The sequence below is a fragment of the Megalops cyprinoides genome, chromosome 8 (assembly GCF_013368585.1).
Source record: "Megalops cyprinoides isolate fMegCyp1 chromosome 8, fMegCyp1.pri, whole genome shotgun sequence".
Lineage (NCBI taxonomy): Eukaryota > Metazoa > Chordata > Actinopteri > Elopiformes > Megalopidae > Megalops > Megalops cyprinoides.
Genome location: NC_050590.1, coordinates 14,975,908 through 14,990,082, shown reverse-complemented (window position 1 = coordinate 14,990,082; position 14,175 = coordinate 14,975,908). Strand labels below are relative to the sequence as shown.

General features: G+C 43.3%; 1 protein-coding gene across 3 annotated transcripts; it reads right to left on the bottom strand.

Moving 5' to 3' along the window:
* wdr59 (WD repeat domain 59) lies at nt 1-14,166 on the bottom strand. Of its 3 annotated transcripts, none has more exons than XM_036535182.1 (27): nt 13,885-14,166; nt 12,463-12,512; nt 12,006-12,141; nt 11,540-11,625; nt 11,291-11,371; nt 11,098-11,135; nt 10,857-10,945; nt 10,484-10,600; nt 10,287-10,364; nt 9,971-10,127; nt 9,629-9,708; nt 9,289-9,427; nt 8,766-8,890; nt 8,350-8,514; nt 7,923-8,018; nt 7,390-7,546; nt 7,121-7,190; nt 6,807-6,960; nt 6,358-6,411; nt 5,199-5,332; nt 4,854-4,935; nt 4,529-4,641; nt 4,279-4,429; nt 2,019-2,103; nt 1,751-1,874; nt 1,205-1,347; nt 1-695 (listed from the first exon to the last, which is right to left on the bottom strand). In XM_036535182.1, exons 1-27 carry the CDS (start codon nt 13,936-13,938, stop codon nt 460-462), a joined length of 2,994 nt encoding a protein of 997 aa, XP_036391075.1. In that variant the 5' UTR covers nt 13,939-14,166; the 3' UTR covers nt 1-459. The 3 variants fall into 3 exon arrangements, with proteins under 3 accessions (XP_036391075.1, XP_036391076.1, XP_036391074.1); XM_036535183.1 differs by having other exon boundaries at nt 1,751-1,871; XM_036535181.1 differs by lacking the exon at nt 6,358-6,411.
* Between the last annotated feature and the right edge of the window lie 9 nt (nt 14,167-14,175).

Sequence of the window (14,175 nt, the reverse complement as noted above, 5' to 3'; positions counted from 1 at the left end):
ACTATGTATACAATTTTGTCTGTTCACATTGAATTCAATTTTCATAAAAATAACAAATACAAAGAGGAAGCATTAGTCCTTAAAAAGATTCTCTTACTCAATAACTGAACATTACTGATGGAAGTAGTAGGCTATTCTCCCATTATACTAGATGATTCTTCCAGGATAATGGTGTCAATTTTACTTCAAGTCTTCATGTAAAGGCCTAGCAGAAAGGCTCCTTATCAAGACAAACTGCATTCATTAACAAATAAAACACAAATGGAAGATGGAAAAAAATAAATAGGTAAGCTTTTTTCCCCTTGACTCATGGTCTATCACCTGTAAGTGAGGGAAAATGTCAGAAAGATACAACCTTGAAGTGCTCTCCTTCACATGTAACATTCATTACCTCCAAGTGAAGACTTATGCCTAGGTTAAGTGTCAGGATATCAGCTCTATCCTAGAATACTGCACTGATCAGAACGTGCTTTGCAGGAGGCAGTGGCAGCCACAGCCAGCTGGGCACACCTCCTGGGCACGGAACCACTCCATCATGTGGCTGGTGTGCCCGCCGTGGCCACAGCTCAAGCAGAAGTTGGAAGAGCCACGCACAGCCACATGGCAGATGGCACACTGGAAGGTGAGGCGCTTGCACACAGCGCACTGAGTTCCCCGCACTTCACTACGGCAGTGACTGCAATACACTCCGAACTCTGTGGAAAAAAGAGGCAGGCGGCAAGTAAACACACAGCTGAGTCAAGATAGGAATTTGCTGGGAGAAAAATACGGTAAATACATACAACCATTGTATCAAATAATCAGTTCATCACAAAGTATAATATTAACCAGTATCCATGGATCCATTTTAAGGTCTGCATTTTGAAAATACTGACTTATACTCAGTTATGTAGCCCAGCGTTTCTCAAACCTCTCCTGGAGGACCCCTTGTCCTGCATGTTTTAAATCTCTCCATGGTCCAACACAGCTGATTCAAATGATCAACTTGCTAGGAACTCCTGAAGCTGCTTAATAACAAACTGATCATTTAAACCTCTCCTCCAGGAGAGGTTTGAGAAACACTGATGTAGCCTACTAAAGTCAATTTTCAGCAATTATGAAAAAGCTCCCTTCAGAAGAGATATCTTTGTGAGAGAGGAATCTAATTCCCAGTGTTTCCAATATAACAACTTGCTCTGATAGCAGAGCAAACTATATGGCTTACCAACACCCTTGTGTGGCTCTGGAGGACAGGAGGCAAACTTCAGCACCTCAGCCCGCTTCTCTCGCAGCCCCCAGCGGTGCAAAATCTCACCGTAGCACTTCTTAAAGTCATCGAACTGCAGGATATTTGCAGGGTCAAGCAGCCTGGAATCAATACCCACGAGACATCATGAGACATGAGAGTTAGGGCAGCAGCAGGGAGAAAAGAGAGTGACAATGAGATGAGGAGGAGCAGCCACTCTTTAACCAAGTTTCAAATGGAAGGTAGCAGTCTCTTACCTACAGAACATGGAAGGTTTGCCCCTTTTTAATGCTCTGACCTCTACAGCAAGCTCCTGTTTTGTGCAAACCTCCAGTACAGTTTTTATATGGACTCATGGAAATAACAGTAATTCCCATTGGGAAGTGCCAGGTTAATTTAGTTTAAGAGGCAGATGCAGGAACTTTTAATCACTTGAAAACTTGTTTAAAGATTATTTACCACCAGAATCTGCTGGATTGTTATTTCTTTCAAGGACTTCAAAGTATATGACAAGGACAATATTACCGTTTATTCATGTCATGCTGCTCCTTCTCCCGCTCTCGGGGGTCTGTGTATACTTGGTTTCCATAGCGGTAATCATCTGGAGAAGACTCTCCCCAGGGGGCATTGTGGTCAGGGTCCCGACCTACTGACACATCCAGAAGAGAAAGGAATCCAAGTTTCAATTGGTCGCTTAAGTGGGAAATATATTTTATTCATATATGTGTATATTTAGTTATATATATGCATCCCCTTGTCTAAGCAGTTAATGTTCAGACAAGCCTTTTCTTACCAATGCTCCAGGCAGTTGTGTTTGCTCCGGAGTCTGAGGTGCTGGAACAGGAGCCAGACGTGACGGAACCAGAGGTGTAGCTGGGCTGAGATGGGGGTGAAATGAGAGAAATGTAAAAGGCAGTGAGGGAAAAGAGCAAGTCCACACTGAAAGTCCACACTTTTTTTTATTAACTTTGGTCCAAGGACAGTGCTATACATCTCATCAACATATGACTGGTAGGATTCGGAATACACCCACATCTCACACCTCACACCTACACTGATGGGTTTGTTTATCTTTTGTTTCTTTGAGTTGGCATGCACTGCTCATGTTATTACACAGCAAGACAGACCCACCCTCTCAAGTGAAAAAATGGGGCCTTCCACCAAGACAGGAAAGGAGAAAGTGTGCTACTATGTTTTGGGATGCCTTTTGGTTCTGATGAATTAGAGTGCATTTGGGAACAAGGCCATTCGGAAACAGAGTGGGTGCTGAACCCAGCTGCATGTCGTTTGAGAACTTGTCAGGTTAAAGTGGCCTCGCAGTGGGTAAGGCAAGCCCAGCTGCACCTCTCCTACCTTCTTCATACAGACACTATGTGTTAATGTGCTGTAATTTCTTGCTTTTTTTTTTAAATCCATGAGATTGGCCAAGAAGCCCATGCTGGCTCCAGCTACCAGGTGCAGTCCCATGTGTCAGACTGGTGAGTCACCTGTTTGAGTGGGGGGGGGGGGGGGTCCTGTCTTCGGAGACGTACCATTTTTCTTTTGGGCTTTTTCCAAATTTGCATTGCACATATGTTGGTATTATGAGGCATGGCAATTTATTGAATCCTATGTATGTATATATATATATATATATATATATACACACAATATACAATATAAGTGCGTTGTTACAGCACTGTTGGCCTAAAATTACAAGAGTAATTACTCTTTCAAGTCAAATTAATACAGCTAAAATATTAACATTCATTTTCTAACATTACTATTAAACAATCAAATAACAACCAATCAAAAAGTAGTCACAAAAATTAATTTAAATTTACAATGCATGTAAATATTCACACAGCTCAGATGAAAACAGAATTCAATAGAAAAACTGTAATATTCATTAACAATACTACTGAGAAGCTGTTAAGGTCATATGACTGAAGGATAACCATGATGACGGTGCCTAACTTTTAACAGGACGTTCTCTGTTAGTCTTTCTGGGTAACCATGGAAATGCCCGCTAACTAATTTAGTTCATTTACATCGCCGGCTAGCTTGGCTAGCTATGGACATTCTGAATACAATAAAATGATTCATTGTTGTTACTGTCATTGTGAGAAAGACGACTGAGAAGGTTCTGTGTCTGAAGTATATATAAAATGTATACATACAGAACATCACAGAACAATCTCTGTAGTGCAGAGTAGTTCATTTTACACTACCAGGCGCTAGCTTGCAATCTACAGTAATTTAGCCAAATGGCTATTAGCTAGCTAACGTAGCCAATGCTAGCTAGACTCCAGGCAGTTATTTAATTAACTATATGTGAAGGCAATTGTTGGAAAATGAATGAGTGTTTATTGTTTTTTTTATAAAGAAAACGAGTGACATATTTTCTTATATGTTGTAACTAGCAAACTAAGATAACTGATGGAATTATTCCTGTCAGAGCTAGCCAGTGTTTCCATGCCTAAACTACACTGGAGCGCCATCTACTGGCCTTGGCTCTTGCCATAGATAATTTATGATAATTTATAATTTAATTATTGCAGGGACTGCAGATGAATAAAGTTCTTTACCCCTAAAGTTTTTAGGGGTGCCTTATTTGCAGATCCCACACATACAACACACATGAAGGCTAGGACTTTTACCTCTACAACCAGCTCACTGGTTATGTTCCCAAGGTTGTATAGAGTCCTGGTACACACAGTGAGGTAAGGGTCTTAAAATGATAAAACTATAAATCACACTAAGTCATGCTGTCATTCTTTGTTAGGGCTAAGACGGTCATCAGCAATGAAGTCAAGTTAAAGTGTTTGGAAGATCTTTAAATTTTATCACCTGAGTCACACTTTATATTTTTCTTGTAAAACTAGCTATAGTCTAGTTAAAATGAACCTGGAGGGTCTTCTTTTGGCCTTACTGGTGCAGCAATGCTTACGGTGTTAAAAGGAAACTGGCATGAAAAGCTGTGATGAAATCTACAGCCAGAGAGCCACATGTGGTAGAGGACATGCTGAGGTTGGTGGTGTGGATAGACAAGAACGAGAGCAGTGAGCACTTACAAAGCGAGAGTGGTGTGGGGTGAAGACAGTGGATCGGTGAGGGTGGTGTCCGAACAGAGAGAAATAGTCCTGGGGGCTGCACTGGGCCTCAAAAATGCTGCACAACATGGCTAACGTCTGAATGTCACTCATCTTACTGTAGTGATCCAGCCTAGGAAAAAGCAGAGTGTTCAGAATGGAGACATGGTCAGAGTGCAAAAATGTTTCCTTATTAGATCTCTGAAAAAAGTGGTGAAGAACCTGTACTCACAGTGTCTCCAGAAGGTGTCTACCAAAAGGGTGTCTGGCCCAGGGAGTGCCAGCGTCAGGGTCAGAGTTGGGGCTCAGGTCGCAGCCTGTGGCAGCAGAAGCCAATGCCCATACCTACAGGGAAAACGGCAATATTTGCATAAACTACCTGAAATGTGGAACCGGTTGAACCAACAGTGGCATTCTGAGTGAGACTGTGGTCCATGTCCATGTGAATTACTGCATGAATGGTACCCCTTGCTGTGTGGTGACCAAATGTATGTAAGGCAGCCATCTGCAAGTCAGCTGAGGCAGACAGGCTGTGTTTGGTCTGTGTCTGTGACTACCTTGGCCAAGTCCCTGCGGCCCACAGCGAGTGCTGCGGTTGCGTTTCTTTGACACGTGTCCTGGATGTCATTCACATTCAGGCTGAAACAAGGAAAGAAGCTTGAGAGGCAAACACACAATCTCCACAAAACTAAAGGCTTGACATCACCTAAAAATGAACTGCAACCCATTCTTCACTTCAGGACACCTGAAATATAGTCTTCTGTTTTTCCTAGCTGAGAAAACAAAAATAGTGGCTGTAGCCACGATACTAAAGGAACAGTACTGTGAACAGTGATGTATGGTCTGGTATTATCTAATATGGACCAGAAAATGTATCAAAAGCTTTGGTGAAAGGCACGCACATGTAGGTCTCCCCCAGAATTTTGTGAACAGGCAGCAGGCAGGAGATCTCCTGGATGATCACTTTGCCTGCCAGCTTGATCGGCCGGTTACTGGAGTCACTTCCTTCACGCTTGCCCTTCCAGCGACGCGATTTCTGATGTAGACACAGGAAGCAGAAAGAAAAACCAAAGGTACAGCAGTCCATCAATTTTGCATCAGACTTTAATTTCTTTGACAACTTGGAACCAATATTGGGTCTGAGCAAAAAAAGCACACAATTTTCAGCCTTCAGCAATATCTTTCACTAATGCCTTGTCTCCTACAAGTAACAAAAGAGAAATGAGATTTGAAACACAGTAAACAAAAAAGATCTGACTGATTACAAACTTTCATTGAATGATGGGAAAAAGCAGTTGGCAAACAGCCTTTTTCTGTCAAAAGAATCTGTACTGTACTGTTATGGGAACCATATTACCATAGCTTCATCTCTCTGAAACATAGGGACAAGGCATTTTGATCAGACATAAAAGGATAGTACAACTGTCCTTGATCTGAGCAATTCTGAAAGCTATTTGGTACTACATTGACATGGGAGGTTTTAACAGACAATCACCAGTTACTGGAAGGCATCCCCATTACCTTGCCGGCATACAGTAACTGAGAAGCTCATATCAAGGAACAGAGAGCTGAGAAAGGAGCAGCCTGATCATTCTGCAGAGAGGGGTGTCTGAAATGCATTACTCAGCTCTTCCTGATTAAAAGGGAAGACTGCCCTGTGGGCAAGTCAGTACGTGGCCTCTGTTGAATTCAAGGTATGACACTGAATAATAGAAGTACAACCTGCCACCATCATTTATTGCTTTTCCCAGTTTTTAGGTTAAGCACAGGTTGTTAAAAATGTTAAAATAACACGGGCAAAAAATGGGATTGTTAAAAATGTTAAAATAACAAGGGCAAAAAATGGGATATAAGTGATCACAGACATTTGTGATAAATGATAAAGTGCTACAATGTTGTATCTGAACATTGAGAGATTTGTGCATGCTCAATGCATCCATCAGTAAGGTTTAGTGGAAGGCAGAGAGCAGCTGGAGCAGTAGGTGCGTTAGAAGGCAGTGCTGCACTACACTGCAGACAGCTCAGGTGGGTGAGAGGTGAGGAGGAGAGGGGACTTGGTACCGGGCAGTCGTGAATGGTCTGAACGGACCAGCGGCGGGAGCCAGACAGTGGATGCTTCCGATTGGAAGAGAACAGACCACAGCAACGAGTGGGGGGAGACCCACACCCCGAACACAAAGAGAGAGAGCCGGTACAGAGCCACAACAGAAGCGTGGGGGCAGCACAGAAAACAGGCACAAAAAAGCAACACAAGTTAATACATAAAGGAAGTAACTGACCACAAGATCACAAGGCCCATCAAGCACTGAAATAAAACTTCCATACACATAGGTCAGGATAGACATGCACAACACTGAGCTCATCTATCAATAACAACAAAAGAAGATTATCATCTTCTTCTATGTAAAAAAAAAACTGAAACTACACAGAGAAATGAAGGAGGAAAAAAGTATATCATGACAAAGGTCGTGCTAAGCCCAAGTCCCTCCCCCACCCTGTCCCAGTCCTACCCGCTCCTTGTAGTAGAAGGAGGAGATGGAAACTTGCTCCTTGTCTGTGCGTGTGGGGCTGCCGCTGTACAGCCGGAGAGTGCTCTGAGACTCACTGCGCATCTTCATTGGGGTCATCACCCCACTGTGGTAGGCAGACAGTGCTGAGAGCGACCTGAAGGGATGCAGGGGTCATTTCACACACCCAGCTGACATACAAGCACAGTTATCATGCACAGAGATGCAAGGTTTTAGGAGTGAAGGATGTGTAAAGTGAGTATCATTCATAAAGGTTATGACTGGTACATGGTGTTGTGTGGGACAGCCAGATTTACCTGGGAGTAGGCTCAGTAGGGGAAACGGAGCGATGCATGGTGACGGGCCGGGTGAAATACACCAGGCAGCCTATAGATCACCAACACAAGCACTCATCACTAAGCATCAAGAGCAAACTCTCACAGCAATGCCCTGCTGGCAAGCAGAGGCTTCCCTTATTCTGTCATTGTTGGTGGTTGGTGATTTTCATCAATTCATGTGAAGAAACAACCACTGAATATAAGTTTTTGCCAAGTCCCATAACTGGGTGTTGCTGATATGAACTCACCAGTCCCACAAAACCGCGCTCCTGAGGTGCGTGGGAAGGGGATGTTGGCGTCCTGGTAAGAGCCGTATGTGTTGGTGACACGGGGGAAGGCTGGCAGAGTTGGAGTCACTGGGTTTGATAAAACGTAAGGACTGGCAGCAGCACTGTCCTCCTGAGTCTGTGCATGACAGATACAAGGAGGGGAGATTCAGTGATAATTCATACAGGGCTATCTGAAAGGAGGAGCTAGTAAATTAAGACACTAAGGTGAAGGAAGAAGTGGAGTAGAGTCTAGATGGATGCAAATGTGAGTGTCAAGTGTTTGTGTGTGTGTGTGTGTGTGTGTGTACCAGAAGTGACTCTGTGTGCAGAAGGTGACAAGGTGAATGTGCGTGTGTGTACGTACCTGAGGTGAATGTATGCAAAGGAGGAGAATGTGTGTGTGTGTGTGCGTGTATGTGTGTGTGTGATGTGCAATGAGGAGGAGAATGTGCGTGTGTGTAGTAGAGGTGAGCATGTTTGCAGGTAAATGTACAAAACATGCAGGCCTTCACCATGCAGGACTCCAGACAGGACACCAGCTGCCTCACACATGGCTCCAGACAGTTCTGATTCCTTTTCACTTTCTGCAGAGATGTGTCAGTCAGGATCTGAAACACAGTAACAGATTTACCATACTGACCTACAAATCAATATGCTGTCATACAGAAACCCAGTCAACACACACAAAGGCAATTATGTGAAAATGCTAAATTAATATCAGCAAAATGTCAGTTAGAAAGTTGTATTCTTTCCACTTCTGGCTCTACAGTTTCTTACAGTGACATGACTGGAAAGTGTCTATTAAGATAGGGGAAAAGTTCATTTGATCAAAAGCCTTCACACAGTAAAAGTCTACAGAAGATCAAAAAATGTGTAACATTTTCTGAAAGTGTTTTTTAGTTATACACTGTGCATGTCTTCTGCATTACTGGTCTTTACCTTCTGAATCTTGGTCTTCATGGAGGACTGGATGGTGGTAGGGCTAACAAACTGGAAGGAGGGTGCGGCATTGTTGGGGTACTGTGCTGGGAACTTGACCACTAGCCGGACCCGGTTGGTACCACAGTGAGCGGACACAAAACAACTTCGGTTCACAGCATCCATCTGTACACAGAATTCCCCATCAGTCCAACACACTCCATTACCAGAATGATGCAAAGACAGTCATAGCACACAGTACTTTCCTAGTTTAACATATGTTTCAGCTACATGTTAAGATCATTTTGAGATACCAAAAAGTCCAGTAATCTTTATCAAAAGAGACTGTTTTCAACAAGCATCAAACATGTCCCTTGCTGTTCATAAAACAGGATGAAGGTTTCTGAGTGACACAGAACAGGGACCACGAGGCTCACCTCAACATTAACATTGCGGATCTGCAGGTTGACCAAGGAGAACTCCTGCTGCAAGGTCTGGGGGAGACCTGTAGGCTCCTGTTTGCTGCTGGAAATCAGGCCAGACTGTTGGTCTTCTTGTTGATCTGTGACAGAAGGAAACAAACTAGTCAGCAGCAAAGCTCAGTGCACGTGTGAGTACAGGGCTGGAGATGCAGCACCAGGACAGAAGGGGAGATCTTCCTCTTTACCTAGCCATAATAACTTATGGAGAAAAGCAGATGCAGGCATAATGCAGTTTTAGCTGGAAAAGAAATCCACAGGGCTCTCGTATATTGAAGGTGATCATGGCACTTTACCGCCTGTCAAGGACAGGAAGCTGAACACAGTATTTACAGTCTGGCATTCTGAATAGCAACAGTCATTACCATCCGGTGTTTCAGGATCACTCCTGATAACACAATCACTACTACTTTTTCCTCAGTCAACAACATCTTACATTCTCTTTTTCACTTCTGTCACTCCACAACCACCTGCTTCTCACCTTCGGGGTCTTCCGCAGTGAATCCTGGGGCCTGCTGGGGTTCCGGGTCTTGGGAGTGCAGGGTCTTCTCTGAATCTGGGGTCAGGGTCATCCCCTCTATCAGCTCTTCCACCCCCTCCACAATGTCATTGGCACATAGCTTCAAGACACATTGAGTGACTGATTACTACTGCGCAAACACAGACCCGATAGAAAGGTTGCTTACAAAACATTCAGTCACATTATTATATGCAATATCAGTTCCAACAGTGTTAATTTTAGACAGCCCTGATGAATAGACTCTTAATAAATCAAACGTCTCAACTGAAAAGTACAAATATATTGTCCACATAGAGCTTGCCTTCTGTAGCTGTGGATCCACACGCCATATTCTCAGTGTCTGATCCCTGGACCAGGTAACCAGTTGGTAGTCCTTGGAACCTAAATGAAAGAGCACCAGCTAGAGCACCAGCTGCCCATGAGAGCGGCCACATGCAATGAAAGATTTTTAGATACCGTGGACAACCAAGTTTCAGTTTATAACGTGTTTCCATCTGTGAGCTGAGCTGTATACCAATGGCACAAAATAAGTTTATGTTTTCCACAACTGGTTGTCTGCACTGAATGCTACCTCACAGCGTTAAGTGGAGGAACACGGAGCATGGCCTAAGAAGGCCTCTTGCTTTGTGAGGGTGGGACTGACCCTCCTTCTGCCGGCGCCACTGGAACTCCAGCACAACGTCGTCGTGGCCCACGAAGGCATGGACTGGATTGTTGAGGTCCAGGGCACTCCAAAGCAGCAGGGAGTTCTCTCGCCGCAACTGGGGTACCATGACTGTCACCAGTCCATTGGAGAAGGGCTGCAGGAGAGATGAGCACAGAATAACTCTGGCATATTTACACGATCTCTACATAGCAAGCTAGTGCACCACACACAGTCTCATGTAAAGAGATGCCCTGTGTGAGGAACATAACCCAGCATCTAGATGTTAAACATACTGCTGTTGGAAGAAACTCACAGTGTATCGTGCCTTCCACACTGGGACCTGGCAGGACAGAATGTTCAGGTATTTCCGTGGTTGTCTGTAGTCCCAGAACTGCACAGACAGATGAACAGCTGATGCATTGCAACAATAAAATACAAACAAGCAGTAAAAAAGTGCACTAAAGCAATGCAAATTTAAGCTAATGATTCAGGGTACATGTGCGTGCTCACCCGCACTGAGTTGTCCTGGCTGGAAGTAGCCAGGATGAACTCATTGTCAGGATGCCAGTCCAGGCCATGTATTTTAGACAGATGCGCTGCCACATATTCCACAGCTGTGTTGGGTTTCTGAGCACAGAATGACAATACATCAAAGACACACAACTCTGAGCATTTTCTGGAATGTACAAATTTTGAACATCTAGGTGCTTAAAGAAAAGCCAAGTCTTTACTTTTGTTTGTTTTCATCAGTGAAGCACTTTCTGAACCATGGCTACTGGAACAATGGCTCATAGTGGGACATTATAAGTTGACACTATTCTGGCTAACATGCAGATAATTAAGCTCAGCTGTGGAAAGAGACAGATCCCCAGGCCCTGCTCACCCTCTTGTCCCAGATGCGCACATCTCCATCATGACTGGAGGCCAGACAATATTGGTTTCGCTTGTTCCACTTCACCTGGGAGGCCCCCGCTTTACACCATAGGATAGCAGTACAGAGAGAGGGAGAGAAAAAGAAGAAAGGAGAGAGAGATAGGGGAAACGAGAAAGGCACAGAGGAAATGTGAGTCCGAGGGAGAGCGTATTACCATAAGATTCATAAACAGAGAAATACAATCACTCACCCACAGCAGACAGGGCAACTGTAGGCTTCCGTGTATCTCTGAAAAGACAGATTGAATTGAGTTGCTTTCTTATCTGTATCATAACTCTGTAGATGTGGAGAAAAGTCTTATATCATTCAAATATATAACAGATTAATGAATATTTTTAAATAAATATTTTTCCCCTCAGTAGTTTCTTAGTGGCAATTGTTACCTGGTATCCCAGATATAAATGTATGTGTCTACAGAGCTGGTGACAAGAAACTCTGGCTCAAACCAGGACCAGTCCAAGTCACTGTGTGGTAAAAGAAATGAAAAAGCACCTTAAAAGGATGACACTTGAGTCAGCAGATTATTATTTTCTTACGTTAAAACTTTACAGTTTGTATTTTATCTTGTGAAGCCCCTCAATTTGATAGCAAACAGTTAAACCTGTGGCTTTGTTCAGATGATCCTGCATTACCTGATGACCCGTGTGTGCCCTTGCAGGGACGTGTGAATCTCCCCGGCACCGTCACACCACTTGTACAGGTCCACACGCTGGTTACTCTAGAGAGACAACAACAACTGCTCAAACACAGCTCTGCTGAAAGCTTTCAGCTGCCTTGCTAGCCCTGCTTATCAGTGTTCTTGCAGGCCTGGAATTATGTAAGATTGACTAAACAAAGCATGATGTATGATTGATATGTGTAACTGCTGCTTTCTCAGTTAATGCTGCTAGACACCATAGAAGCACAATACATGTATCCAGATTACACATACAGCAGTCTGTAAATAACACTACTTCAGCCTGTATTATTGTGTAGTGGGATGTACTTTGTTTCTTTTTTTCTCCTCAAATAGATGTTTTCCCAAATGATACATTACAAATGTGTTCTTCCTGATGGAACCCACTATACATATTTTCTTACTGTTTCCCAGAAACTCACAGAGGCAGCAAAGAGGTAAGCCCCTGACTCATGGGGGTTCCACTGCACTGTCCCCACATCCCACTTGCTCTGGCGCCCTATCTTCCGGGGGGCCTCCGAGGGGGTTTCAAGGTTCACTACATACAAAAAGCGCCGCCTAGAACACATGAAACACCAATAAAATGCTATAAGCCTAGGTTGGTCAAATTTCTTTTTAACCAAATGCCTGTCACACTCTACAAAAGTCTAAATCCTTAACCTCACTATGTACAACCCTGATCTATGGTTACTTACTTAACTGTATTTACTGTTTTTTGTATTGTGTCTAGTGTGGTAGTTTTCTGAGCCAAATCATACAATAATAATAAAAACAATAAACTCTACGGCAAAAGAATTGATACTGCAATAAACAGTGACACACCACAGCTCTGGCAATTAAAAAAAAAATTACAAGATGGTGTTGAATTGCACAGCTCACCCAGAGAGAACAGCATGGCGGCCAAGGCAGTCCACAGACATCGCGGTGGCCTGCAGAACAGATGGTGTTTACAAACAGAACAAAGATCATATCATGATCTGGTCTTCATAGTCCACATTTCAGTGGGTTATCTAACCTGAACAATTGTACTGCATCCAAAGGTATTTTGTCAGGTAAGAGTTCTCATTCTCAACAGTTCTCTATTCTCACTGAAGCTTATGGATTGCTGTGAACTTCCAACATCCTAAGCCATGGAAAAATAATGGTACCTCTTTTATAGTATGTTATGCATGGATGTCTTCCCTCCCCTCAACATTAAAAATCAAGAACTTTTTTTTAAATTTATTAATGGCAGCTATATAGAACACATGAACCATTTCACCAATAACTTCATGATCCCCAAAAAGAGACCACCAGAGAGGCCAGGTACAGGCAAGACAGACCCTTCCTTCTCACAGAGCTCCCTGGCCCCTGAGAGTGCAGAATTCAACAGCTTCCAGTTCTGGAGGAATCCTCTGCCCAGTATAGAGGCTGACTTGCTGGAGCTACTGGTGAGCAGGACTGGACCTACTGTAGGCCAGTATTCAATACCAGGGGCATTTATTTTTGCTCAAACCACCTTTTTGCAAAATTGCCAAAAATGTCACCTTGGTCTTGTGTTTGTCATTAATTGGTCTAATAAGCCATTTCTGTACAAGAGTTGTTTTAAGGCTATGCATGTGCTAAACAGAGGAAAGCATTGTACATCAGCGATGTGGAGTAGAATCACATTTCTCAAGTTCAATTCTTACTTTACACATAAGATGAATTTAGTCACAAACTAAGGCTGCTAAAGTTATTACCTTGCCAGTTAGCATATTTTATAAACAGTACTGTTTGCTATAAAACTTTGGAGGCATGAACAGCATGTTGTGAAATACAACAATTCAACAACAATGATACCTGTTACACAACTCCATGCTAATCTGTGTTTTAGCTGTCCTGGAAATGATTACTTAGCAGGAGATGTTCAGTTGTGATTGGAGATGGTTTTGACTAGCTAGCTTGAGTCCTAACCACAGTGTTTGTGCAGTAGCATTACATTACATTAGATTATCACCTTGCAGTTTCTCTTATCCAGAGTAACTTTCTCTGGTTTAATTTTTTACATGTTATCCATTTATACCACTGAACATTTACGGAGGCAATTTAGGGTTAAGTACATTGCCGAAGGGTGCACCTTACCACTATGCTGCCAGCTGCCATCTGACTTCTGTACTTGCTAAAGAGCAAGAACAGCGTACCTAGCGTTCATGGCATTTCTCGCAAATAGCTCCTCGAACTTTTCCTCAACTTTCCCCGGATAGGTTTATTTTCACGCAAGGCGCATAAGATGTCACTAAACATTTCATCACACTTCCCCCCCACTTGCCCCATGAGTACCTGAGAATCTCTGAACTCCACCACAACATTCTCACTGCTCCAGCGGGCCGCCATCTTCAATCCACCGGAACAACAACAAGGTGACGTCGTCACCAAGAAACGCGACCCTAACAAATATACACACAACACAGTTTTATAAATACTCGATCATACGCCCAGATACATTCATGTATAACTTCGAAGCAACATTTAAATACAGAAAGTTCAGACACAATGGTTAACATACGGAGCTCGTAACCTGTTTACAGCCACCGTGAAATTACGTAGACATGACGCTCACTACCAGAGACA